Raw genomic sequence first — 26,506 nt, 5'->3', positions numbered from 1 at the left:
TTTGACTACCTGAAAGGAAATCATATTTCACTACCCAGACCTGATGTCAATAATACATGCTATGTAGAAGTAAATAGAATTTATACTGGGCAGCACTAATCATGCTGTAATCACCTGGGGGCTTTTTCTAAAACCTGCATTCAGATGTGTACAGTGTATTCCAAAGACTCATTATAAATCATTACAAGAACTATTTGAATGTGTCCTTGTAATATTTTAGTAAGTTTTATGAAATGTGTTTGTACAAAGCTGTGGTGAAATGTCACAGTTTTAACTCAATTCTAGTATGTAACAATTTAGAATATGTGTACTCAGCCTTGTGAATGGCACGTTAAGCTGAAGCAAAAAAAATGTAAATTTATATTGTATAATTTTCGATCCCCATCTGTAATTAGATCATCTGTAAACTGTATATGTAAGTTTTAATAAAGCCATGTAGAGCTAATCAAAAATTTAGAGATTCCAGTTCTATAGGCTGAAATTTTGATAATGGGTCATGTTAAGCCTTCAGTCATTTCACATGGGTAGACCACTTTGTTAGAGCATCTCTGTAATCATTATGATGGAACATATTTTATGGTTCTGATGTGAGCATAGAAAATACGTAGAGATGAAGCAAGTAATATAGTAAAAAAGCAAGTTAGCTCAGGGATGCTAGGATGCATACAAAGAAACATCACCAGATGAAGACAGAAGTGATGCATAAGAACAGCTGAAAACCGAAGTGATGTATATGAACAGATCACATCAGCTGAAAACAGAAGTGATGCATAAGAACAGGCATCATCAGCTACAAACGGAAGTGATGTATAAGAAGAGGCATCATCAGTTGTAGACAGAAGTGATGTATAAGAACAGGCATCATCAGATGAAAACAGAAGCTATCCTTCCTTGTAGACAGTCAAGAAGGAACCCCCCACCAGCAGTATGCAAACAGTGTTGTAATACCCACCTGTGCACGGACAGTGCTAGCATGGTCACAGCTCAGAAATTAATAGTGTAAGTAGGAAAGGTTCTACATTTGAAGCCATTAAACAAATATTAGCAGGGAGCATTGTGTAAAGAAAATTATTTTGGCTGAGAATGACATTATTTATCACAAGTAAGTCCATGTTACTCAGCATTCCAACAGCTTTCAAAAGAAGATTTCTGTAACACCAAGAGGAATGAATCTGGAGTTGCAGATTATATGGCTGGAGTGTAGTATGTAGATACATTATGTTTACACAGAGACTGTTAGATTCCTAGCATAGCAGTGATGAGGACAGTTTTGACTGTTCTGAATCAGTGCCCTATTGTTCAGCCAGTTAAAGAGCTAAGCTGTCACAATATCCCAGATTCAGATCATCTAATCTGTATAATCCTTTTTGAAACAGTGTTAAATGAACTGCTAGTCTTTGCATAATATTGCTTCCAATCCCTTCCTATCCCATTCAGTAACAACAGATTGTTCTAATAGGATGTTTTTGCTTTGAATCCAAACTACCTTGGGTCTTTGCTTCACTGGTTTCTAGATACACCACACATCTTCCTTTCCAAACTTATTCTAAGCTTTTCCCTGCACCCAAAGTTATTGTGGCCAGACTGCAGTCTTTTACTTGGGTATTGAACCAACTCATAAAGAGAGGGATTCACTTGGCCATATGCATTTTACAGGTACGGTACTATTGTGCAGTTTACAGGTACAGTACTGTTGTGCAGTTTACAGGTACAGTACTATTGTGCAGTTTACAGGTATGGAACTATTGTGCAGTTTACAGGTACAGTACTGTTGTGCAGTTTACAGGTACGGTACTGTTGTGCACTTTACAGGTACAGTACTATTGTGCAGTTGCAGGTGCAGTATTGTTGTGCAGTTTACAGGTACAGTACTGATGTTCATCGTGTTTCACTGTTGCAGTCATTACACTTGGGTTATCCTGCTGGCAGGCTACCCGCAGTCGGCCTGAATTCCAAAGTCCTGGTCCGGCGTCGGTTGCTGTCACCTCTTCCCTGACGTCAGTGCACCAGGGGTATATAAGGTGCAGCTGACACCATTTTCTTCAGTCTTTCTTGCCGCGTGGTGCCCGAAGCAAAAGCAGTTCGCAAGTGCCGGTCGGCCGACTCCTGAGATTTTCGAAATTGAATTTCAGATCCGAAGTCTTCAATAAAGCTAAGTACCCCATTGGGGAAACTTTTTTCTTGCTCCGGACCGATGTTAGAAAAAGTTAACAATTGTATTTCTTGTGGGAAGCAAATACCTCATATGGATTTTCATTCTTACTGTATTCCTTGCCTAGGCCCTGACCACGACGTTGCTAGTTGTTGATTTTGTGCTAGATTTAACCAACGCACTATTAAGCGCCGGTACGATTTTGCATTTCATTACTTTAGCCAAAGGTTTAACTATACAATGCCATCGGAACAGCCGACAACCGGAGTTCATAAAAAGTGCAAGGAAAAAGAAAAGGACAGGCATCCGAGGTCCAAAACCGATGACAAAACCTCTAGGCTAGTCGCCGGTTTGCCGGTTCTCAGTGAGGCGCTTTTGCAGCCCCTGACACCCGCTACCTCAGAGCCACAGGCTGCCTCCGACTCCCACGTGGAGACAGCTAGGCCTCTGGGTACTCAAAGTATTGGGCCTTCGGAAACTAATCCCTCAGATGGGTCCGGAGCCGCTGAGCAGGCATTGGCTTCTGAGGGTGTTTTCAGACCTACACAGCTTTATATCAAGCCAACTTCAGCATCCAAGACAAAGACTAAAACAGCTTTAAAGACAAGGAAACAAGTACAGCATTCTCCAGGGCAGACTTCCATGCCTAAGAAACAGATGCTCAAAATGGCTGAAGACCTAATTACTTTGATCAGGGGTTCCCATCCCCCTCCTGATAAGAGGCCTAGGCAAGACACTGAATATGATTCCTCTGATCAGGTTTCCATTTCATCTGACTCCTCTTCAGAACAGGGATACTCTATTCCTCCCTATGAGGATTCTGATGCTGAAGAATCTATTCCTTCAGCTTCTCCTCCTGAGGATTATTCCTTTGGGGAAACCCTGAATACCATGAGGGAGCATTTCCACTGGGAGAGCCAGGATTACTCAGAATCTAAGAAAAGGCTCAGAGACTTTATTCTACTACCTCAGCACAGACCTCTTGCTATTCCACCTGTTCTAGACATTGTAGATGATGTATTTTCAGAGTGGGTCCCAAAGGGGTCAAGGCCTCTACTGCAAAAGACCCTGTCCCCTCAGATAGGGATTCAAGGGCACTGGACAGATGGGGAAAAAAGTTTACACTTCTGCTACCTTGGCTGTAAGGGCTTTAAATTGTCAGTTTCATATGCTTAAATATCAGCAATACTTAATGTCATTACTAAAACAGAAAATGTTGACAAATTCTGAATGTTCTGAGAACAAGGAAATGCAGGATTTATTGCATGCAGCTGAACAAGTGGGAAAGCATACTTTGCAATGTGGTTTTGATTCACTGGAGGCCTCTTGCAGGGCCGCTGTTACAGGTTCTGTCATTAGAAGGCATGCTTAGTTAAAGGAACAGAATCTGCCTGATCATGTTAAAGCAAAATTATTGGATGCTCCATTACAGCATGATACTTTGTTTGATGTTAAAGCAGAAGAGGTACTGAAGAAAATGGAGGATAACGCTAAATCTATGCAGACAGTAAAGGATTTCTTACAGGTACAGCCACCCAAATTTAGCAGGAACTGACCTTCTAAGAATTGATCCTTTCCAGTGTCAGACAGGCCACAAAGAGGCAGATACAGATGTCGTAGAGACAGACAACAGCCCCAGGGCTCATACAGGCCCAAACAATGGGGTGCTTCTACCTCCAAAAGCAGAGAAGACAAATCACAGCCATATAGGAAACAGTCCCAGTGACTTCCCTCTGCCAATGCCAAGCACTTATCTTTTGACAGCACCCTTAGGGGGAAAGCTAGCACTTTTTTTACAAAATTGGCACATGATCACCCAGGACAAATGGGTCTTAAATATAGTCTCTCAGGGCTACAGGTTCCAATTTCACACCCTTCCAAAGACAAAGGGTATGCCAGACCTGCCACACAATCAATGGGCAGAGGCACAAAAACAAGTTTCATCTCTCATGAACATGAGGGCTATTCAGCCAGTGCCACAACAAGAGCAGAGACAAGGATTTTACTCAAGACTTTTCTTAGTACCAAAAAAAGGACAAAGCCTGGAGACCAATTATGGACCTGTCTATTCTAAATACTTTTCTGGACATTCCAAAATTCAAAATGTTGACTCTGCAGCAGCTTCTGCTCATGCTGGGCAAGAAGGCTTGGCTTGTAACTTTGGACCTCAAAGAGGCATACCTGCATGCCCCAATCAGACATTCTTGCAGAAGATACCTCAGATTCATAGCTGGCTCAATGCACTACCAATTCTCTGCACTGCCCTTTGGCTTATCTACTGCGCCCAGGGTCTTCACAAAATGCCTGGCACCAGTAATTGCATTTTGCAGACAAAGAGGAATTCAAATATATCCCTACTTGGACGACTGCCTTATTCAAGCAGACACCAAAGACATTCTACTAAAGCATCTGGCATTTGTAAAAAGATTACTAATTTGCCTAGGGTACACAGTAAACGAAAAGAAATCAAAACTAGTACCCTCTCCAGAGATAATATTCCTGGGTGCAAGCTTAAATACACCTGCCCAGATGGCTTATCTCACGCCAGACAAACAAAGGCAACTGACTTCTTACTTCGAAAGCATGGCAACAAAGACCTAGTTAACCGCAAGAAAAATTCTGCAGGCTCTGGGCTTCATGGCATCCTGCATTCTGCTAATTCCATATGCAAGACTGCATATGAGGAAGCTACAATGGTATCTAAAAAGTGTTTGGACTCAACATTGCCACAGCCTGGAATCATTAATTTCACTCATTCCTTGCCTGCAACAGGAGTTTCGATGGTGGGCTCAGGCCTGTCACCACAACAAAGGACAGCCATTCACTTTACCCACAGCCAGGCAAACACTAACAACAGATGCATCAGATTATGCCTGGGGGGCCCACATGGCAGAAAAATGTATTTGGGGCACATGGCCCGCAAGCCAAAGGCATCTTCACATCAATCAAAAAGAGATGCTAGCTGTACAAAATGCCCTGACAGCCTTCAAGGACCTACTTCATCCAGGACAGCTGCTGATAAGGACAGACAATACTACAGTCATGTGGTACATAAACAAGCAGGGAGGTACACATTCTTACCTCCTCTGCCGACAAGCCATGATTTTGTGGAATACAGCATTGACTTACCAAGTACACCTGCAAGCACAATTCCTGCCAGAAAAACAAATGCTCTGGCAGACGAACTAAGCAGAAACCTCATGGATCCTCATGAGTGGAAACTAGATCCACAAATATTCAACATGATAACAAGGAAATGGGGATGCCCAGACATAGATCTATTTGCCTCTCCTCACAACTGCCAACTACAGAGATTCTGCACAAGTATTTATCACAAACAAGCATGGAAAGTGGATGCTTTATCATTCTGCTGGAACAACCTTACAGTATATGCATTTCCTCCACTGCCTCTCCTCCCCAAGGTACTCCTCAAGGTCAGACGAGAGAAGCCACAAATTATACTGATTGCCCCGGATTGGCCTCGCCAGCACTGGTACCCAATCCTAAGGAGCTTGTCTCAAGGCCCAGCCTGGACATTGCCTCAAATTCCTCATTTACTGACCCAACAAAACAATCAGATCCTGCACAGCCAGCTCAGAACCCTAAATCTAGCTGCATGGCGGATAGTGTAACCATTCTGAATACACCTCTCTCTAAAGCGGTTATGGATGTTATTTTGGAGGCCAGGAGGCCCAGCACCAAAAAATCTTATGCAGAAAAATGGAAGAGATTCTGTGCTTGGAACCAGGCACAAGGAATTGACACGCTTGTACCAAATATCCCTCAGATTTTACAATACCTAACTGAGATGCTGGACAAAGGCCTATCCTTCTCATCAGTTAAGATCCATGCCTCTGCCATTTCAGCTCATTACAATATGGACCCATCTATTTTTTCACATCCATTGTTTAGGCAGTACCTCAGAGGGGCCAAAAACATAAGAAATCCAAGGAGAGCACCAATACCTGCATGGGACCTCAATTTTATCTTGGAAAAACTCACACTGCCTCCTTTTGAGCCAGCCAATACAGCTGAGATAAAATTCTTATCATGGAAAACAGCTCTGCTCCTAGCAATAACTTCAGCAAGAAGAGTCTCAGAGTTATAGGCATTGATGGCTGTGGAACCTTTTATTATCTTCCATCCGGACAGGGTTTCTCTAAGGACAAATCCAACATTTATGTCTAAGGTAGTGTCCAGTGTGGCTCTTAACCAAACCATTCATTTGCCTACTTTTTACCCAAACCAACAGAATAAAGGGGAGAGACTTCTGCATTCTTTGGACATACACAGACAGCTACGCTTCTACTTGGACAAAACTAAAGCTTTCAGAATGACTGAGAAACTTTTAGTGGCATATGCTGCAGGATCACAAGGAAAGGCTATCTCAAAGCAGACTATTTCAAAATGGATAGGACACTGCATTCATTTCTGCTATTTTCAACATGGCAAATCAGTGCCTAAGGGCATTAGACCGCATTCGACCAGGGCAGCAACCACCTCAGCAGCCTTCCTCAGAGGAGTACCAACCAAGGATATTTTGGAGGCTGCAACTTGGACTTCACTGCACACTTTTACTAAGCACTACCTTACCTCTTTACTCTAAATCCAGAGCAGGCTTTGCCACTGCAGTTCTGCAGGGCCTCATAGCCACTCCTAATTCGATTTAGACCCAGCCACCCAACCTCAGCTTTGGGATTCAACCCAAGTGTAATGATTGCAACAGTGAAACACGATGAACATAGTACAGTTATGTACCTGCCATAAATGTAGATGTTCGAGTGTATTCACTGTTGCAGTCCAGGTTACCCACCCCACCATCCCCCTTTCTTTGCTGGGACTTATCTGTACTTCTCTATTCTATACAATCTATGTGGTGTATTTGCTTGTAGATGAAGGTAATGTTTATTTTAGTGCATGCTTTTTATAAGCAATATTTTTAGCCTTAAATAACCAGATCCAAGAGCACCCGTGGAGACAATGATTCAACTGCAGCAGTAAGATAGTAGAAAACAGGTTTAATTCCAAAACGATTCCTTTAGCACAATACAAAGCACAATAGAGACAAGCGCTTTCGCCTGGACCATTCCAGGCTTTCTCAAGTCAGAATGAATAACAATGGTAAAAACACATTTTAAATAGTTTGAACTCCTTGATCACATGCTCATTTAATTGTTAAATTGATGAATGAATAACACCTGCTAAGGGTTAGAGCCTTGCTTATGTGCATACATTGTTTTCCTTAAAAAATATATTGCTCTAAACCTATTGTAATCCACATAATTTTGCAAATAGCTGTTGCTGTTTGCATCTTACAGACCGTGTGCAATTTGAAATGTTCATAAAAACATTATATTAAAAACAGGAATTAAATACTCTAACATAAAAATATTTCCTGAGAAATGTGTAAAACATCAATACATAGTCTGACCGGAAGCAAGTCAACATATGGGAACAAACAAATGAAACAAATGAAAATAAAAGTAAAAATAAAACCTTAAATTTGGGATGTGCCATATCAGCTTGTTTAGCCTTCCCTTTTGGGGGCACCTGACATCTGGGGCAAGAAAAACTGAAGAAAATGGCGTCAGCTGCATCTTATATACCCCTGGCGCACTGACATCAGGGAAGAGGCTACAGCAACCAACGCCGGACCAGGACTTTGGAATTCAGTACATAGTACAAACAAACTCGAATCCACCAAAAACAAAACTGCTAAAATACAAGTTCACCAGGAATCCACTGGCAGGGTGATAACGACAAAAGGAAGACTGAATATACAAATGTATAAAACTGGATTTATTACAAATAAAAATGGTTGTTGAGCGCTTTCATCTAATATAACTTAGACTTCATCAGAACCACATGTATAATGTTACACACACTTCAAATAGGTAACAGCACATTTCAAATAATAAACCCACCAATCCCATGAACAAGTCTCCTCATGCAAATAAAAGTTCCATAGCATACTATCGAAGTACAAGTTCAACTCATTCAAAACACTTAATACTATAATACCTTACTCATACATACGAATGACAGTTAAATGGCTACTTATAACAATATATTATTACATAATTGATTAAAAACTTTATATTTAAAGTTCCTTTAAAACTAGTGGATCACACCTTAGCTTGCAATATAGGTTTTATTGAAATATATTCATTAATACCTGGTGGTGCCGTGGCATTTAGCAAAATCTGCCACCTAACTTCCTTCTCACCCAAAATATACTTTGTACTCCCTCCTCTATTAGATGCATTCACCACCTCTAATATTGCAAACTTAAAGGTTGTGCATCTTGTACTATCCCTTACGCATCTATACAAGGCATTATTGTCATCCTTCCTCATTATCGCATATAAATGCTCATATATTCTATCTTTAAATCGTCTCCCTGTTTGCCCCACATAAAAACTAGGACAAGATGTACATAGGGCAAAATATATGACATTTTTGGTATTACAATTACCGTGACAAAAATAAATTACATTTTTACTAATATTGTCCACCTGTATAGATGTAGCCTCCATTATTGCCCCACAATGGTTACAATGTCCACATTTCCTAGTACCAACCTTACGTCCTTTGAGACTTGAACCATTCCTTTCATATTTCTTTTTTAAATTATTACCTACACTATTAACAAACCTAGGTTCATTCCCTACAATAGAGAATAGTGTCTCGTCACTCTTTAAGATGTTCCAATTGTTCTTAATAATATTTTTTATATCATCAGTGTGACTGTTGAAAGATAAAACACACGCCATATTGTAGTCAGATTCTTCACTATTTTTACTACTAGAATCAAGGTTCCTACTAGAGATACCTAATAACGGTTTGTATCTGATACCCCACTGACTGCTGACATAGTCCATAGCATCTTTGATTACATACTCAGGGTATCCCCTTTGTCGAAACATCGATCCTATAATATTCAATTCATGCAGCATCTCTCCATATTCTGATATCATACGGGCAGCACGTATGCACTGACCTTTAACAATATTGTTCTTTAACCTTACCGGATGACAACTATTGTATTCCAAGTATGTGTTGCTAAATGTCTCCTTCCTATATATATTGGATTTGAAACCTTTGTCTGTCGTAGTAATGTAGGTATCCAGATATGCAATACCTTCTAGACTACACTGGTGTGTAAATCTCAAATAGGAAGTAGAAGTATTTAAGTACTGAATGAAATGTGGAATATCATTTATGTCTCCATCCCAAACAATGAAAACATCATCCAAAAACCACACATAACGTTTAATCTGCTTCATATAAATACTAAGTATTACATCATACTCCCAATCCAAAAGAACCAGATTGGCATATATTGGGGCACTTGCGGCCCCCCCATAGCTACACCTTTACTCTGTCTGTAAAATTCGCCCTCATAATAGATGTAATTGTAATCCAACACCAGACTTTACTTTTTCCCATGTGAAATCAGTAAATCTTCTAATACTGTTAACGAATCTTGCCATCCCTTCCTCATGTGGAATACAGGTGAAAAGATCATTAACATCTATGGTGACCAATACTAAATTTGGTTTCCAAATAGAAGGGGATAATCTCCTCAAAAAATCCCACAAATCTTTAACAATGTGTTCTACATTTGAGTAAACAGATTTTAACCAGGTATCTTCGACTTTCCCAAAAGGGAAGGTTTTAGACCTGCTGCCCGATATAATGGGTCTAAAAGGTGGATGCTGTATGTTCTTATGTATCTTAGGTATACCTATGATGGTAGCTAAAATAGGGTGTTCCACCTTTAAAAATTGATATAGTTCATTGTCTATTCTATTCTCTAGCAAAAATTCTTCCAACTGGGCATCGATTCTCCCATTGATAGAAGAAACATCATATTTGTCAGTATCTTGTAATATTAGTTGTATTTCATTCTTGTAATCAGTTGTTTCATATAATACAACCTCCTCCCCTTTATCAGATTGCATTATTCTGATATTAGGATCATCACACAATTCACACATGAGTTTGTGTTCATCCTTGCTCAAATTATAAAGTATATTGTGTTGTCTGTTGTTCCTGTACCTATACATTTGATCCAAACCTACCTTTTCAAAACTGGCCAAGGTAGGATGTAAATGGGGGGTAAAAACACTTTTCTTATACAAAGGTGTAGATTCAACCTTTTTCTTGGTACCATTAAAATATACAGACAAATTTAATTTTCTTAAATATAACTTAAATTGAATAATATTATCCACTAAATTGAATTTAGTACGGGGAATGAATTTCACCCCCTTCCTAAATAAAGCAAAATGTGTGTCTGTTATATCAAGGGAAGTATAATTGTAAATGAAAAAATTATTTTGCCCATATTGGACCTCATTGTATTTAACAATAGGATGCTTACAGCCATCTACCAATTGGCCCTGCTGTCTCTGTATGGTAGTGGCTGCTGTTTCCACCGACTGTTCATGTTCCTCCCTTGTGGTACTCCCCAGTGTGCCTCTTGTTCTAAAAAAGGCTTATATTGATTCCCCTTATACATCCTATTCTGGTTAACTACTTCAGAAGTATCTCCCCTGTGCTTTACTGCACTGAATTATTAGTCTTTTTATTCCAATTGTACATAATTTAAGGATGTTGATAAATTGAATGGCATTATTACACAGGATTTAGTTTTCAATCAATGGCAGGAATTATTTGATAAGCAATTTATATCAGCCGATACTGCTTCTCAAAAAATCTTTAAAAGGAAGTATGACAAATTAAAAAGAGATTTGCAGCAATATAAGGAAGGAACTATGTGCAATTGGAATAAAAAGACTCATAATTCAGTGCAGTTAAGCACAGGGGAGATAATTCTGAAGTAGTTAATCAGAATACATTTAGTTCCATGCCATTTGGTTGAAAGTATAACATGCTGAAAATGGAATTTGCTCTTTCTCCACTGTTGTGCAATCCTGGAATTGCTATATATAATCAGTAGGAGGTGGGGGGAGGGGTGCAGAGGGAATTGCTGCCTCCATAAAATAAGTTTGAACATTTTGTATTTTCAACATTTTGAGTTGTCAACCAAATGGCACAGAACTATATATCTATCTATCTATATATGTATATATATATATATATATATATATATATATATATATATATATATATATAGATGTATATGTGTGTGTGTGTGTGTGTGTGTGCACGCGTGTGTGCATGTGTTGGCATGTGTGTGCGAGTGCATATATATATATATATATATATATATATATATATATATATATATGTGTGTGTGTGTGTGTGTGTGCGTGCATGCATTTTCATAAAATGTTGTTACTTTATTTTCTGGCATATCCAGTCTTGACAGCTGGAATTTATATTTTTAGAACCCAAAACATTTTGCATACACTGAGTCTTCTCCATGAAGTGAATTCTGCATTGATTAGGACCCACAGGCAGAACATAAACCATACTTTCTCATTTATCTGTTAGTACCTCATGGCTGTAAGCATTCACATTTATTCCAAGCTCATTTTAACATCAGCTGACAGATGTACAGGATACTATTGTGGTTTAATTGGTATCCTATTCAGTAACTAAGGGGCAAAGAAAATGCCTAAACTACTTCTGGGATCCTTGCTCTGAAAATATGGACTGAATGCTCATTAATTTGATTTTTATACTGGGACTTTTGATGTGAGAAGGCATTCAGTTCCCTGTGGTGACAGGGGGAATTTGAGATTGTATGTGGAGGCAGACATGTAGTGAACAACTGTTAGTTTTGGAAGAACTCTGCTTGCAAATTGCACATTATCAATCACAGGAAAAATACAAACTATCATACAGACCTTCGGCATAGCCAGACACATTTCGTCATTTAGGTCTGCTGTCGATATGTTAGGAGATTCCAGGAAAGGTGCTGTCAGCGAGAGTTTGATGGTTCTTTTTTACTGTTAAATTTGAAATGAATTTTCCTCTTTAAAATCCTCAAACAGCATAAATGTGTTTCATGCTTCTCCTGGTAAATTTTACAGGATTGTTGACAAATTTGTATGTTGAGTCAGAATGACAGAATTTGTTTTACTTCCATAAAACGTGCCCGCAGAATAAAGCTCAGCTTCCCCTCTAATACTAAATGAATTGTAAAATTCCATGTTAATGCGTGCGTTGTTGTCATACAAACTTTTCTTCCTTAAGTAATTTGTAGGTATGTCACTTTGTATGTGTCCTTTTACTAAATATATGCATTTAAATACTGTTCTTTATAATCAGCATCAAACCAGTATGGTAGCCTGTGTATTTATACTTGCTACAAGGGAGAAGGTTGGCATAATGCTTAATGTCACAACCTCACAGGTACAAGATACAGGGTTTGAGTCTTACCTCTAGTTATTGGCTAGACTTGCAGTAATCTGCAGACTAATAACCTAATATTTACCTATTAAACTGTCTGTGTTTTATAGATGGCCATGGCTGTTTTCAATAGTGTGCAGGGGATATGTACATACATATGACCAATTATAGAAGCAGACTAGGTCATAGGTTCATAGATAAGTACAAGGCTAACTGCCCTTGTAGGCCATTTTAAACTTCACCAGTTTTCCTTTTTGTGCTTGAAATAACCTATCCCATTTGGTTATGGATTGTCCTCACCCATCCCATGGTTAGTAATTGTATATATGACCCCGAATGAGAATAATAATGTTACAGTTAAAGAAAGACACATAGCATAATTGCAGTTAAAAAATGGAAAACAGTAGTAGTTAAGGCAAAACATTAATACAGAACACTATTGATTATCCCTTGTAGTGCATACATGCACCATTGTTAGGACATACAGAGCACCACTGATTATCCCTTGTAGCACATACGTGCACCATTGTTAGTATATACAGAGCACCATTGATTATCCCGTGTAGTACATACATGCACCATTGTTAGTACATACAGAGCACCACTGATTATCTCTTGTAGTACATACATGCTCCATTGTTAGTACATAAAGAGCATCATTCATTATCCCTTGAGTCCATATGTGCACCACTGTTAGTACATACAGAGCACCACTGATTATTCCTTGTAGTACCTACCTGCACCATTGTTAGTACATACAGAGCATCATTGATTCCCCTTGTTGTACATACCTGCACCATTTTTAGTACATGCAGAGCACCACTGATTATCCCTTGTAGTACATACATGCACCATTGTTAGTACTTACAAAGCACCAGTGATTATCCTCTGTAGTACATATGTGCACCATTGTTAGTACATACAGAGCACCACTGATTATCTGTTGTAGTACATAGGTGCACCATTGTTAGTACATACAGAGCACCACTGATTATCTGTTGTAGTACATAGGTGCACCATTGTTAGTACATACAGAGCACCACTGATTATCCCTTGTAGTACATAGGTGCACCATTGTTAGTACATACAGAGCACCACTGATTATCCCTTGTAGTACATAGGTGCACCATTGTTAGCACATACAGAGCACCACTTATTATCCCTTGTAGTACATAGGTGCACCATTGTTAGTACATACAGAGCACCACTGATTATCCCTTGTAGTCCATACATGCACCATTGTTAGTACACGTAAATGTATATTAGGTGACAGGTCAGCCAGTATGCATGTGAAGAGTTTCCAAAAGGATCTGTTACATTAAATTGCACATAAATAAACACATGTGACTGAGTCAGTAAAGAAGTAGGTTTCCTGGACTGTGATGTATCCAGGAAATAAAGATATCATATTGATATAGAGCAGAGCTGTTAGTTTACAAGGCTAAAGAAGAACATTGGACCTGTAACATGAAAAGCGTAGGTAATGATGAGCTGTAGTATGCTTAAAACTATTGTTGTATAACAAGCTCTGACCTTATGGGACGGTACTAGATTTTGGTATTGGAAGGATGCATGGAAATAAAATAGATTTTATAGAACACACTACACTAGGACTACCTTAACAAGCATCAGCACATGTTAGTGTACAAAGTACACCAAAGTCTAGTAATTTTGTAAAATGGGTGTCAAACAGCTAACTAGTCACTGAGGGCCGAATCAAAGGCCAGGGAATCTGTCAGATTTATATCCCTAGTGCCATGTAGAAGTCTTGTTTTCTAATTAGTTAGCCTAAAAAGAGAACATCTGTTGTTAATGTACAATACCAGTAGCAGGTATAACAATATACCTTGCTATCAAGGTTTACAACATATGCTGAAACAATTGTACACAGTGTATAATTTATAGTGTGCAGTTAAAACCATTAAAAGAATATATGAACCTTAGTGATATATGCTCTTTTCTTTGGTTTCTTTAGGATATGGTCCATATAAAGGATGTTTTTCTCACCCTGTCTATAAGTAATATTGCACTCAGTATGTAGCAGTTATACACATATTACAAAAAGGCTTACTGACATAGTCATCGCAGATCACGTCTGAACAAGGTCGAAAGATCAGCCCATGGACCTATCAAACAAATTTAAATAAAATAATTCTTTTTACAGTTACACAAAATAGCTACTTTAACATATTCCAGTTTCTGGAAAGATGTCCTCTTAATAGATGTGTGGTCTAGCACATATGTTATCACACCATTACTTCAAAGATGGGCTTCTAGCTCACTGGTGAAAAACAAAATGCAGGGTGATGTCTGTTGTATGTACAGAGGATATAAAAAAGTTTATACACCCCTGTTAAAATGCCAGTTTTTCATGTTATAAAAAAATGAGACCACAATAAATCATTTCAAAACTTTTTCCACCTTTAATGTAACCTATAACCTGTACAATTCAATTGAAAAACAAACAAATCTGTTAGGAGAAAAAATATAAAAAATAAAAAACATACAATGCGTTGGTTGCTTAAGTGTGCACACCCTTAAACTAATACTTTATTGTGTGCGCACACCCTTAAGCTATTATACAATGACATTATTTAAGAAAAAAATACTTACTTTTCTTAAATAATGGCATTGTATAATGCCTCCATGCTGCCCTTCCTCACCTTTTGATTTAATTACAGCATTCAGTCTTCTTGGGTACACACCTGCCATCAATTAAAGAGACTTTGATTAACCCAAAATAAAGTTCAGCTGTCCTAGTAGGATTTTCCTGACATTTACTTAGTTTCCTGCTACAGCAAAAGCCATGGTTCACAGAGAGCTTACAAAACATCAAAGGGATCTCACTGTTGAAAGTATCAGTCAGGAGAAGGGTACAAAAAAATTTCCACAGCATTGGATATACCATGGAACACAGTGAAGACAGTCATCAAAAAGTGGAGAAAATATGGGACAACAGTGATGTTGCAAAGAACTGGATGTCCCTCCAAAATTGATGAAAAGACAAGATGAAAACTGGTCATGGAGGCTACCAAGAGACCTACAGCAACACTAAAAAAGCTGCAGGAATTTCTGGCACGCACTGGTTGTGTACTACATGTGACAACAATTTCCCGTATTCTCCATATGTCTGGACTGTGGGTAGGGTTGCAAGACGGAAGCCTTTTTCTTTCACAGAAAAACATCCAGACCTGGCTAAAATTTGCAAAACAATACATCAAGTTTCCCAAAAGCATGTGGGAAAATGTGTTATGGTCTGATGAGACAAAGGTTGAACTTTTTGGCCAGAATTCCAAAAGGTACGTTTGGCGCAAAAACAACACTTCACATCACCAAAAGAACACCATCCCCACGGTGAATCATGGTGGTGGCAGTATCATGCTTTGGGGGTTGCTTATCTTCAGCTAGTACTGGGGCTTTAGTCAAGGTGGAGGGAATTATGAACAGTTCCAAATACCAGTCACTTTTGGCCCAAAACCTTCAGGCATCTGCTAGAAAGCTGAAGATGAAGAGGAATTTCACCATTCAGCATGACAATGACCCCAAGCATACATCCAAATCAACAAAAGAATGGCTTCAACAGAAGAAAATTAAAGTTTTGGAATGGCACAACCAAAGCCCAGACCTAAATCCAATAGAAAATCTGTGGGGTGACCTGAAGAGGGCTGTATACAAGAAAGGCCCTTGCAATCTGACAGATTTGGAGCACTTTTGCAAAGAAGAGTGTGCAAATATTGCCAAGTCAAGACGTGCCATGCTGGTAGACTCCTACCCAAGAAGACTGAATGCTGTAATTAAATCAAAAGGTGTTTCAACAAAGCATTAGTTTAAGGGTGTGCACACACAACAAAGCATTAGTTTAAGGGTGTGCACACTTACTCATCCAGCATATTGTACGTATTTTATTTTTTATATTTTTTCCCCAAACTGGTTTGTTTGTTTTTTAATTGAATTGTACAGGTTATAGGTGACATTAAAGGTGGGAAAAGTTTTGAAATGATTTTCTGTGGTCTCTTTTTTATATCACAAAAACCTGGCATTTTAACAGGGATGTGTAAACTTTTTATATCCACTGTATACTGTTATTGAGTGTAACAGCATTCTGAAAAAAATGTCAGAAAAAGGTAATTCTCTTTTTAAGACTTCATTGATGTAAACAAGTTAAGGCTAACAAGGTACAGAGGAACCCTTTAGTGTTAATGTTACGGTTGTAGCTAGGGGCATTTTGCCCCTCAAGATCAAAGGTGTTTGTAACCTGGTTAATGTAGAGTTAATCTACACCTCATTAGCACTATTCTTAACTTATTGTTTAGTAAATGATTCCCAGATGTAGTAAGAACAGACTTCCAGTCCAAGGAATTAAAATGTAAAACATGAATTTGCTCAGGGGTTTAACAGCAGAGCAGGAAAAAAAAAAACCCTCCACGGCATTTCTTCCCATGTTAGCACTTCTGGTTCCAATTAAAATGTATTCTTGTATATCACAAATAATTTAGGAATACATCTAGTATATGAAAACATAGGTAAAGTATTATGGATTACATGGTTTTAAACATTTGAAAAAAAGAGTTGATAGAATAACCCCTCTTATCTCAATGTCGTCAGCTGGAATTTTCTCATGTAAAATCATGAGTGAATGCTACCAAAAAAGCTTTTTTTCCCCAGTTCTTAAGTGTTTCTAATATTTAACTTGTTTCAGAAGCTAAGAGTTAAGTAACATCTGTCCATGTTGGCACCTGAGATAAATATGACATTTCTGATGTAACTGTTGGGTAAATATTTGAACAAATATATTAGTATTTCTTGTCATTATATAATACACTGGTATAGTTCATATTTGACTTGCTGTTTTGTACTGTATAATGTACATCATTTTTTAAATAAAATGAGTATGTTCCATTGATGCCAGAGGGAATGATATAATTGAGAGTTAATTTCCTATTCTGCATTGCTGCTGCTTTATGAGTGTTATTTTGTCTTTTATAGCTAACTGCGTACCAAAATGCCAGAATGGTGGCATGTGTCTGAGGCCCCAGCTGTGTGTGTGCAAGTCAGGTGTGAAGGGTAAATTCTGTGAAGAAACTACAGGCCAGCAGGAGACTTCAGTCACATCAGCATCTGGTGGTCAAGATCATGGGGTTCCTTCTAGACCTATTCCTCTCCAAGCTTCTCCACATTCAATGGCCCAGAAGATGCAGGGACCACCAAAAATCAACCCAGCAATGGCACAGATGACCTTAACTGTGAAGCAGAAACAGGCTGCCATGCTTCCCCATCAAGTGCAGCACCAGTAAGTTTGCCTGTGTATTTTTTATCTATTTAGTTCGATTTTGTTAGTCAAGTAGGTGGGGTGATCTAATGTGGACTGTTTTCATCTATATGGGCTGTTGACAAAAAAAAAAAAAAGTCACCTTAAAGGTTCATTAGAAGAATACAAGAGTAGAAAGCATTGCAGTACAAGAAATATGAAAATACATTGCAGTACAAGAAATATGAAAATAACAAGTTACAAGTGATAGAGACATGATTGTTATACTGGCTGAATCATCAGTAAAGTAAACGTGTGTGGTACAGGCATATAATTATATTATTGCAGCTATTAGTCATCAAAAATTGGTATTGGCATACACATGCTGTCTGCTAAAACAAACAACTCGCGACCTTAGTTTTCATGTGCATCATGCAGTCATGTCTCAGCCAAGGATTCCTCTGGTAATGGTACTATGTGAGTCACTCAGAACAGTTATAGTGTGCAGTATTGTATCCATACAGCCCTTATCAAAAGCCAGTCTTCTGTGCTAAGTAACAGATCTTGTCGGCTGTTAGGGCAATTACCAGACAGCCTAATGAGACAAAAGCAGAAGTGTGGGATAAATGTAAACAGTGGAGTACAGAAGGCATATGAGTTAGCAGCCACTTCGGAGTATGGTCATAAATTATAGCAAGAGTGGATGAGTTCTTGAGGGGGATTAGAGATCTGTTTGGCTGTTGTTTCACTGAGATGGAAATGCATAGCAGCTCTGAACACTGACAAGAGTGTTGATCAGACAGATTTCAAGGAGAGTAGCTCAGCAAATAATATCTGCTGATATAAATAATGTCCTGCCTTAATTTTGGTTGCAGTAATCACACAGATAGATGACCCAGACTGGTTTGACTTACAGATGTAGGTTTCTTGCTGGGGTGCTGCGTGTTTGCCAGACTGGAGGACAATAGTCTTGTAAGAGCAGTTTTTTTTTTGACTGTAAGACAGCATTGCTTTTTAAAGTGGCAAGAACTGATGTTGTCTTTTTGGAGCAAATGTGACAACCCTGTGTATTTTGTTGATGAAAACATCCAAGAAATTACTTGAATAACAGGATGCTGCACAGATAAAGTGGAAACAGAGTTCAGATTGCAAAATGTGAACTCCTTTTAAAATGCACATTCATCTTAGCCTACAGGCCAGTATATTGTAAACACATTCAAAACTGCCTATAAATTCATAGTTTGGAATTTTCATGCATTGCTTATAGGTGGGGCAGAAGTCTATAAGTGCCCATAATATTTTAATACTATCCTACGTCTCCCTTGAAAATAGGCTGCACGCCAAGTTGAACTAAACAGATCAATCTTGATACATAAATGACATAAATAAACTCCTTGCCTCTAGCTTTGCAATCAGGCTTCTGTGTAGCAGATTGGCTTCACCTACATAATAAGCTGGAGATGGGCTTAAGGATGCTGCCCTTAGCTAACACTGATAGATTTGGCCTGGAGTTTAAACTTTTTCTGGCTTCTTATGTAGCATCACTTTTGCTTTGGTAGTGTTTTTCACTTCCTTTCTGTGGTGCAGTCATTCATTGATGAGGTAAGAATCATGTTTAATGAAAATTTCTTTTAACATTCAGGTGAGGAAGTGTTGCAAAGCATTAGGTCATTTGCATAAATTAATTTTTTTTGGGTCCCATTCAGTGGAAGGAAGTGCACTGATAACCATGGTCATTACCAAAGAGTCAAGTATTCATAGCTATCTTGGAGAAATTGTAATGGCTAGTTAATGCTGACTGTTGAAAATATCAGTGCTAAGGTAGTCTTACATCCAGTGAAGTGGTCTCTTAGAAAATTAAAAGTTTACAATGATGGCTAGGAGAAGAGTATAGCTGACTATCCTACATATCTTTGTGGGATCCGCAAGGACATCTCTTAGAGGGTGGCTTTGGTCTATACCAATAAGGATATGAATATGAATTTACCCAGTTCCATCCCTTCTGGAATCCACTAGTGACGGAAGGTTTCTTGTTTTCATGAAAAGTTATAAGAACATTTTAAACTGAATTTGAGTGTAAAATATGTTATAAGAAAGTGTATTGAAGCCCGGAATTTTTACATACCTCTCTTTGTTTGTATTGCCCAGAAAAGTCTCAAAACGTTTTGTAATAAGTAGAACAGAATTGTCGTCATAATTTATTATGGTAGCCATTTATGTTCTCACTGAACAGTTTTGCCAATATTGATCATTGTGAGAATCTACTCCTTTCAGTGACGGTTACTGCATGGGAAATGCAGTGACTACATAGTTGATTATATCAATAAGGGGTTGAAGAGGTTGGAGTTCTGCATCGGCAGAGTTGCCAAGAAGAGGAATTATGGTGTGTGCAGCATATTAGCTGTAAAAGACCAGAATAAGTAAAATATTATAAAGCATCAATGATTTAAGAAACAACATTGTCACATATAGAGAAAACAATCTCTTCAGGGACAGAGTAGCTTCCTAAGTGCTACTGTCATCTGATACTTTTCAATGTAACAATGAAGTGAGCAATCATGGTATACTGATTATAATGACTCGCTACAAAAAATAGTAGGGCTTTTGGAAATATGAGATATCTTTGGTCAGGTAGCTAAGAAGACTCCTTTGCTTTCTCTATTTCACATTACATATCATGCTTTATAATTGACATTAAATTGGATTTGTAAGTAGATGTACCACTTTTGGCATAGCACAGAGACTAACAGATTATTCCAGAAAATTATAGCTAAGAACTGTCACTCATTTTTATCCTGTAGATCTGGGTTTGCTCATTATACAGCATGGTGCAACTCCTTTAACCAGACAATGTTTCCTGATTAACCCTGAAAAAATAAAACAGTTGTGCTTAGTGGGTTTGCCTAATTGACAAAATTAAACAGATTTAGCATGGTTTTCGAAGTAATTGTTTCACAGGTGAGGGCCACATGTTTTCCTACTTTACATGGTTTGATAAATGGGGTTAACAATCCCAAACTGTGGAACAGCTACAGCCGCTGTAATTTGTAAAAGCCTTCAGTAAAACTCTGTAGTTTGCTAAAGCATTCTGTATCCCCTGTGTGTACTTCTTAGGTGACCGACAGTTTTGTTTTGAATCAACCAAAAACAGTGTCGATGCAGTCCGTATACCACATTTGTCTTGAATTTTGTTAAGAGGATAACTGCAGTATTTTTGTACTGTTTATTTTATTTATTTATTTATTGTTTGTTGGCCAGGTTAAATTAAATAAAAAAAATGGTAAGCATGTAACTGCAGCATTTTTGTACTGTTTATTTTATTTCTTTATTTATCGTTATTTGACTAGGTTAAATTAAATAAAAAATGTAGGTAGAAGTGTAACTGCAGTATTTTTGTATTAGTTTTTGCATTGGACACTGTGAAGTAATGGTGAGATATCTTACATTTGTAAACATGGAGTCAGGTGATAGGGAAGACAGGTACAGTGAGTACAAGGGAGGCTTCATCCTCCACAAGGGGCTGAATGGTCACTGTGTGTCACATTGCTGTCACATTAACACCTTGTGTGACAGAAACATCCTTATGTATAACATTATCAGGTGCGATTCTGCTATGCTGGAACCCACTATTACACTGGTAGGATCAACCAGAATATAGGGGAAAACGACAATATAGGGCTTTTAGAGTCATACCTGACTGCTGCTTACTCCGTAAACCATTAGAAAAGGAACACTATTAAAAGTAATGGGCCCCTGTTGATGTAGGAATTGTAGGGGGTGTACTTTGGCAAATCTTAAAGGATAGATTCTGCACAATTCTAGAAATGAAACTGGTATCAGGTGTCATGAAGAAAGGCAATATTGTAAATATTCAGTAATATCATGTATTCTGCTGCTTTGTATGGAAATACATCCAGGCTTGTTGCAGGTTTCTGTGTATATAAACAAGTCATACTTGAAATAAGTGGCACAGAAAGTCACTTAATAGCACAGCTGCTCAACACAGGCAAGCTCCATCAGTTTTTTTTATTTATTGTAAGTTCTGTATTTCTGCCTGACAATAGATACTATAGCATTCTGTCAGCTGACACTTAATGTGCATCTTTTTGAGTGTTTTATACCAGAAACTTTACAATTGCATTTTTATGTGTGCTGGGTGGTGTTTTCCTGGAAGTGGTTCAAGTATTTTTTTAATGTAATGCATTATAATTCACAGAGTGCTGTTATAATTTAGAAATATAAATGGTTTTAGTACATTGCTAGTCACATCGTCTGGTCTAATATAGAACGTTCATCATAGTTAGTAGACATACTGACTAAAGGAAAAGAATTTCAGAATCTGTAGCTGATCACAATAAAATGTAATGCAGTAAAACAGTGACAGTGACCTTCTTGTATCACTTGTGACATATGGCAGCAATAATGTTCTTAAATTGAATCTGATATAATAAAACATTAAAATTCATCTTTAGCCATTGCTTATGCAGAAGGCCTTCATTCTCAGCCTACTCAAATGGATTCATGTTATATCTCGCCGCAGAGATCAGTAAACAGGAAATAGGTGTTTAATGAAAAGGACTTCTCCCTTGATCAGACTATTGGGAACACACTTATTCTGAATTTAGTTTCATTGCATAGCAGATCTGTCCGTGCATTTGTCTTCTGCATAATGAAACAGTCAGTCTGATTGCTAATACCTTTAATAATAATGCTGTTTGACTCGCAAACTTAAAAATGAGTGACTGCTTTTCTTTGAATCGTTAATCAAGTCAGCTGTGTCTAAATATGTATTACACCAGTGCCACTTAATATCTGTAATGAATTGCAGTACAACATCAACAGAACCATTATCTAGGGGAAAAACTAGAAATTTCTTTTTGTAGTCAACAATTTCCACTATGCCTCACCATGCATACCGGTTTTGGTTATTTACTGTGTTGTAATGAAAGAGAATGGACAAGGAGACGAACCATAGTCTTTAGTTACATTTTATTATACAATGACTGCCTATTAGTATTCCAAAATGTGCACACTGATTGGCCAGCCCAACCAGCGTGCCCGTTGTAAATCTGACTTGTACTAATGGAGGTTCGGTCGCCCGGACTTTTTCCATTAGTATAAGTCTTAATTTTTTTTTTGTGTTAGGCAGCAATGAAGAATGGAAGAGCTCCGTTCCTGTAATCTCGCTATGTTAAATGAGTTTAACATAGCGAGACAGCTTTAAAAAAGGGAACGCCGATCTTCCTTTCACCGTTGCTTTTTTTAAAGATATATTGTTATCTCGATTAACATAGCGAGACAGCTTTAAAACAACTGAGATCTTCCTTTCTCCGTTGCTTCCTCTACATACAGCTCTGATGTACTGCGTAAGCATACGCATGCGCAGCACATCAGAACTGCCCCAAGATACCGGACAGCTGTGGAAGGGCAGCATGGAGTCATTATACAATGCCATTATTTAAGAAAAGTAAGTATTTTTTTTCTTAAATAATGTCATTGTATAATAGCAATAACCCACTTCTGAGTGTGCGTAATGCTGGATTTACCCATGGTTGTCTTTGTTTGGTCACTCGGGCTTCGCCTTCTTGACCAAACCACACCAACTGTGGGTAAATCCAGCATTACCCACACCCAGGCGTGGGTTATTGCTTAATTTTCTGCACATAAGCACTTGATATTGGAGCCTTGGCTCACTGTTATGGAATGTCATTGCTGCCAACATATTGATATATTACATTACCCTTCTTACTATATAAAAAATGCATTTTGTCAGGATAAATGTCATTTTTGAGTCTGTTGGCTATTCTTAAAAATATCCATGTAGTTAAATAGTGAGTCCATACTCTGAAAAATGTCATTGAAATGTCAGACACTGGGGTGGTTTTCTAACCATTTACAAACTTTTTACTTTTGTATCAGCTTGAGAGACTTTCATTTTTCACATTTACAAATTTGGCATTGTGGAGTTTAATGAAACATACAGTTTATTTGCAACAGGCTTTGAAGGAATAACATCATAGTGGCTTAGTCTCTTCTTTCAGTTGATTCAGAATTATGGGTCTTACTTATTACTGTAGTTCAGTTACTGCGATGGTGGTGCTGCGGTAGCGTTGTCGCCTCACAGTAAGACATTGTCCTGTTCGATTCTCAGCTAGGGCATCCTCTGTGTGGAGACATGCGTGAATGGACGTACCTTCGTTGAAGGTTGTGCATCAAGGCCGGCAACTCGGCTCATAAAAATCTACTGCCATTCATTAGCGGACCGGAGTTCTGCTGTGGCGACCCCTAACCGGGAAAAGCCAAAAGACACAACAACAACTTATTACTGTAGTTCATGAATGATTAGTATGCCTTCTGTAAGTAATTCCTGAGTCTATTTCTTCAACAAAAATGGTACTGGGCCTCCCTGTACAGTAATCATAACTGGGATCCACAAGACTCATGAGGACAGATGCCAGAAAGAAAAATATTGCTAAGTAGAACCTACACCACACTGGGGGAAGCAGGCAGAGACGCTGTTGCCAGGTTGAGCTAGGAGGAATTCCTGGGAATATTTTTTTCTTTGGAGTACTGGGGTAGGGTTTAGGAAAATGTTGCGACTACAAATATGACAAAGTACAGTTTTTTTGGCTGGAAATGTCCCAAAATATATATATATTTTTGCTCCCTGAAGACAGAGTATCATATACTGAGTAGCATGTAGTTGTCTGAGATGTACAATTGCAGAAGGCGGTGGTTTGCAACATATTTTCTGGACTGTTCTAAACTCTTAGAGTTTAACACACATTTATAAGCTTTATTAGCTAAACTGTGAGTGGAGGAGGTGATATGTGCATTAGAAACCTTTTGTAATTTCTCCAAGTCTTTTGGGTTTCTAATACCATAATGGGAGTGGACCCCCATTCCTAAGTCAAAGTATGATCCACGTTCATGAAATTAGTATTGTTTCAGTCTTTGATGTGAGCCAGAAGTGCTCTTTGCAGCACCCACAATGTGCCCAGTAATGACTCCTTCTGCATTTCATACGGGATTATATGTACTGGTAACATATCTAAGTATGACTGTAAATTCTTTTTTATCAGTTTGTGTCTCTCTGTATGTAAAACACTGCAGTCACGGGGTGTAGCGATTTCAGTGATCAATGCCTTTTTTGTCTTCTTTTCATGGACGACTATATCTAGTTTTCTCTCATCTATTTTTTGAACTGTTGGTAATGGTGATCCCATGTGATATAAACTTCAGCATGTTCTATAATGCTTTGTGACTCATGCTTCCAATGTTTTTCAGCTATTTCAGTATTATAATGTTTATACAATCCCCAATGTAACAGTCTTGCCACATTATTATGCCTTTTAGTGTACAGTCCTTCTGCCATTAATATAGCACAGCTAGCAACAAGATGTGTGACTGTTTCCAGTTCTGTTTTACAAAACCTTCATCTGTGTGTTTCTCCTACATGTTCAATTTTGTTGTGTCTTTTGGCTTTTCCCGGTTAGGGGTCGCCACAGCGTAACTCCGGTCCGCTAATGATTGGCAGTATATTTTTACGTGCCGAGTTGCTGGCCCTGACGCACAACCTTCAATGAAGGTACACCCATTCAAGCATGTGTCCACACAGAAGACGCTCTAGCTGAGAATCGAACAGGACAACGTCTTACTGTGAGATGACAATGCTACCGCAGCACCACCACCGCAAACCTTTCATCTTTTGGTTTAAATTTGTCTGTCCTTAACCATTCCTGCATTCTATCCTGATGAGGTTGTTCCAACAGTTTTCTGTACTTACAAATATATTTATGGATTTTTTGCATTTCATGCCTTTTCAATTGATTCTGTACCTTATATTCTTTCCTTTGCTTTTTGGCACATTCAGTTGCGCCTGACTTTTATCTTCTTCTGGTTTGATTTCCATTCCCGCTTGACACCGATATGCTTCTGCTAAACAAAGCAGGGAAGTCATCTTAGACTTATTCTCTCATGTTTTAAAACTTTTACTACAATTGTGTCTTGTGAGGTCAGCAAATATGTATGCAGTCCCATGATTGCAGATCTGTACATGCAATCAATTTCAAGGATGCCTTACATCCTTCAGAACAGGGAATATATATATAGACTTGGTATACACTGATTTTTTATAAATAATTTGATAAGCATGAAGCATCCTTCTTGTTTTCCTGTCTAACAGATCCAACACCTTTTGGGGCCAGTCAGTCACTCTAAAACTGTAAGTTAGGACAGGAGGAGCAAATTGGTTTATAGCTAGGGATTTGTTCCTAGACGTCGGTTCTGATGTTTCACTGTTGCAGTCATTACATTTGGGTAATCTGCTGGCAGGTTGTCCTCAGTCGGCCTGATTAACAAAGTCTTGGGTCCTGCGTCGGTTGCTGTCCCTTCTTCCATGACGTCAGGTCGTCAGAGGTATAAAACATGCAGCCGATGCCATTACATCAGTCTTTCTTGCCGCGCGGTACCCGAAGCAGAAGCAGTTTGCAAGTGCCGGTCGGCCGACTCCTGAAATTTCCATTTTCGAGTTTCAGAACCGAAGTCTTCAACTAAAAGCTAAGTACCCCGTTGGGGAAACTTTTTCTTCCTCCTTACCGATGTCAGTAAAAGTTAATAATTGCATTACTTGTGGGAAGCAAATACCTCATAAGGATTTTCATTTGTACTGTATTCCTTGCCTAGGCCCTGACCACAATGTACCTTGCTGTTGGATTTGTGCTAAATTTAATCAACGCACGATTAAACATCGGTATATTTTTGCTTCTAAATATTTTGGCTCA

The 26,506-nt window shown here is 38.4% G+C and overlaps 1 protein-coding gene across 3 annotated transcripts in view; it reads left to right on the top strand.

The window, feature by feature from the left end:
* Positions 1–26,506, top strand: part of LTBP1 (latent transforming growth factor beta binding protein 1) — a 2,555,437-nt gene that overhangs the window by 373,319 nt on the left and 2,155,612 nt on the right. For all 3 annotated transcript variants that reach the window (XM_044058988.1, XM_044058973.1, XM_044058980.1), the window contains exon 3: positions 17,462–17,765. In XM_044058988.1, coding sequence (XP_043914923.1) covers positions 17,462–17,765 — 304 coding nt within the window. The remainder of the gene's footprint in view (positions 1–17,461; positions 17,766–26,506) is intronic.

This window comes from Protopterus annectens, chromosome 1.part2 (assembly GCF_019279795.1).
Source record: "Protopterus annectens isolate FY-2018-M chromosome 1.part2, PAN1.0, whole genome shotgun sequence".
NCBI lineage: Eukaryota > Metazoa > Chordata > Ceratodontiformes > Protopteridae > Protopterus > Protopterus annectens.
This window is presented reverse-complemented; position numbering and strand designations above follow the sequence as displayed.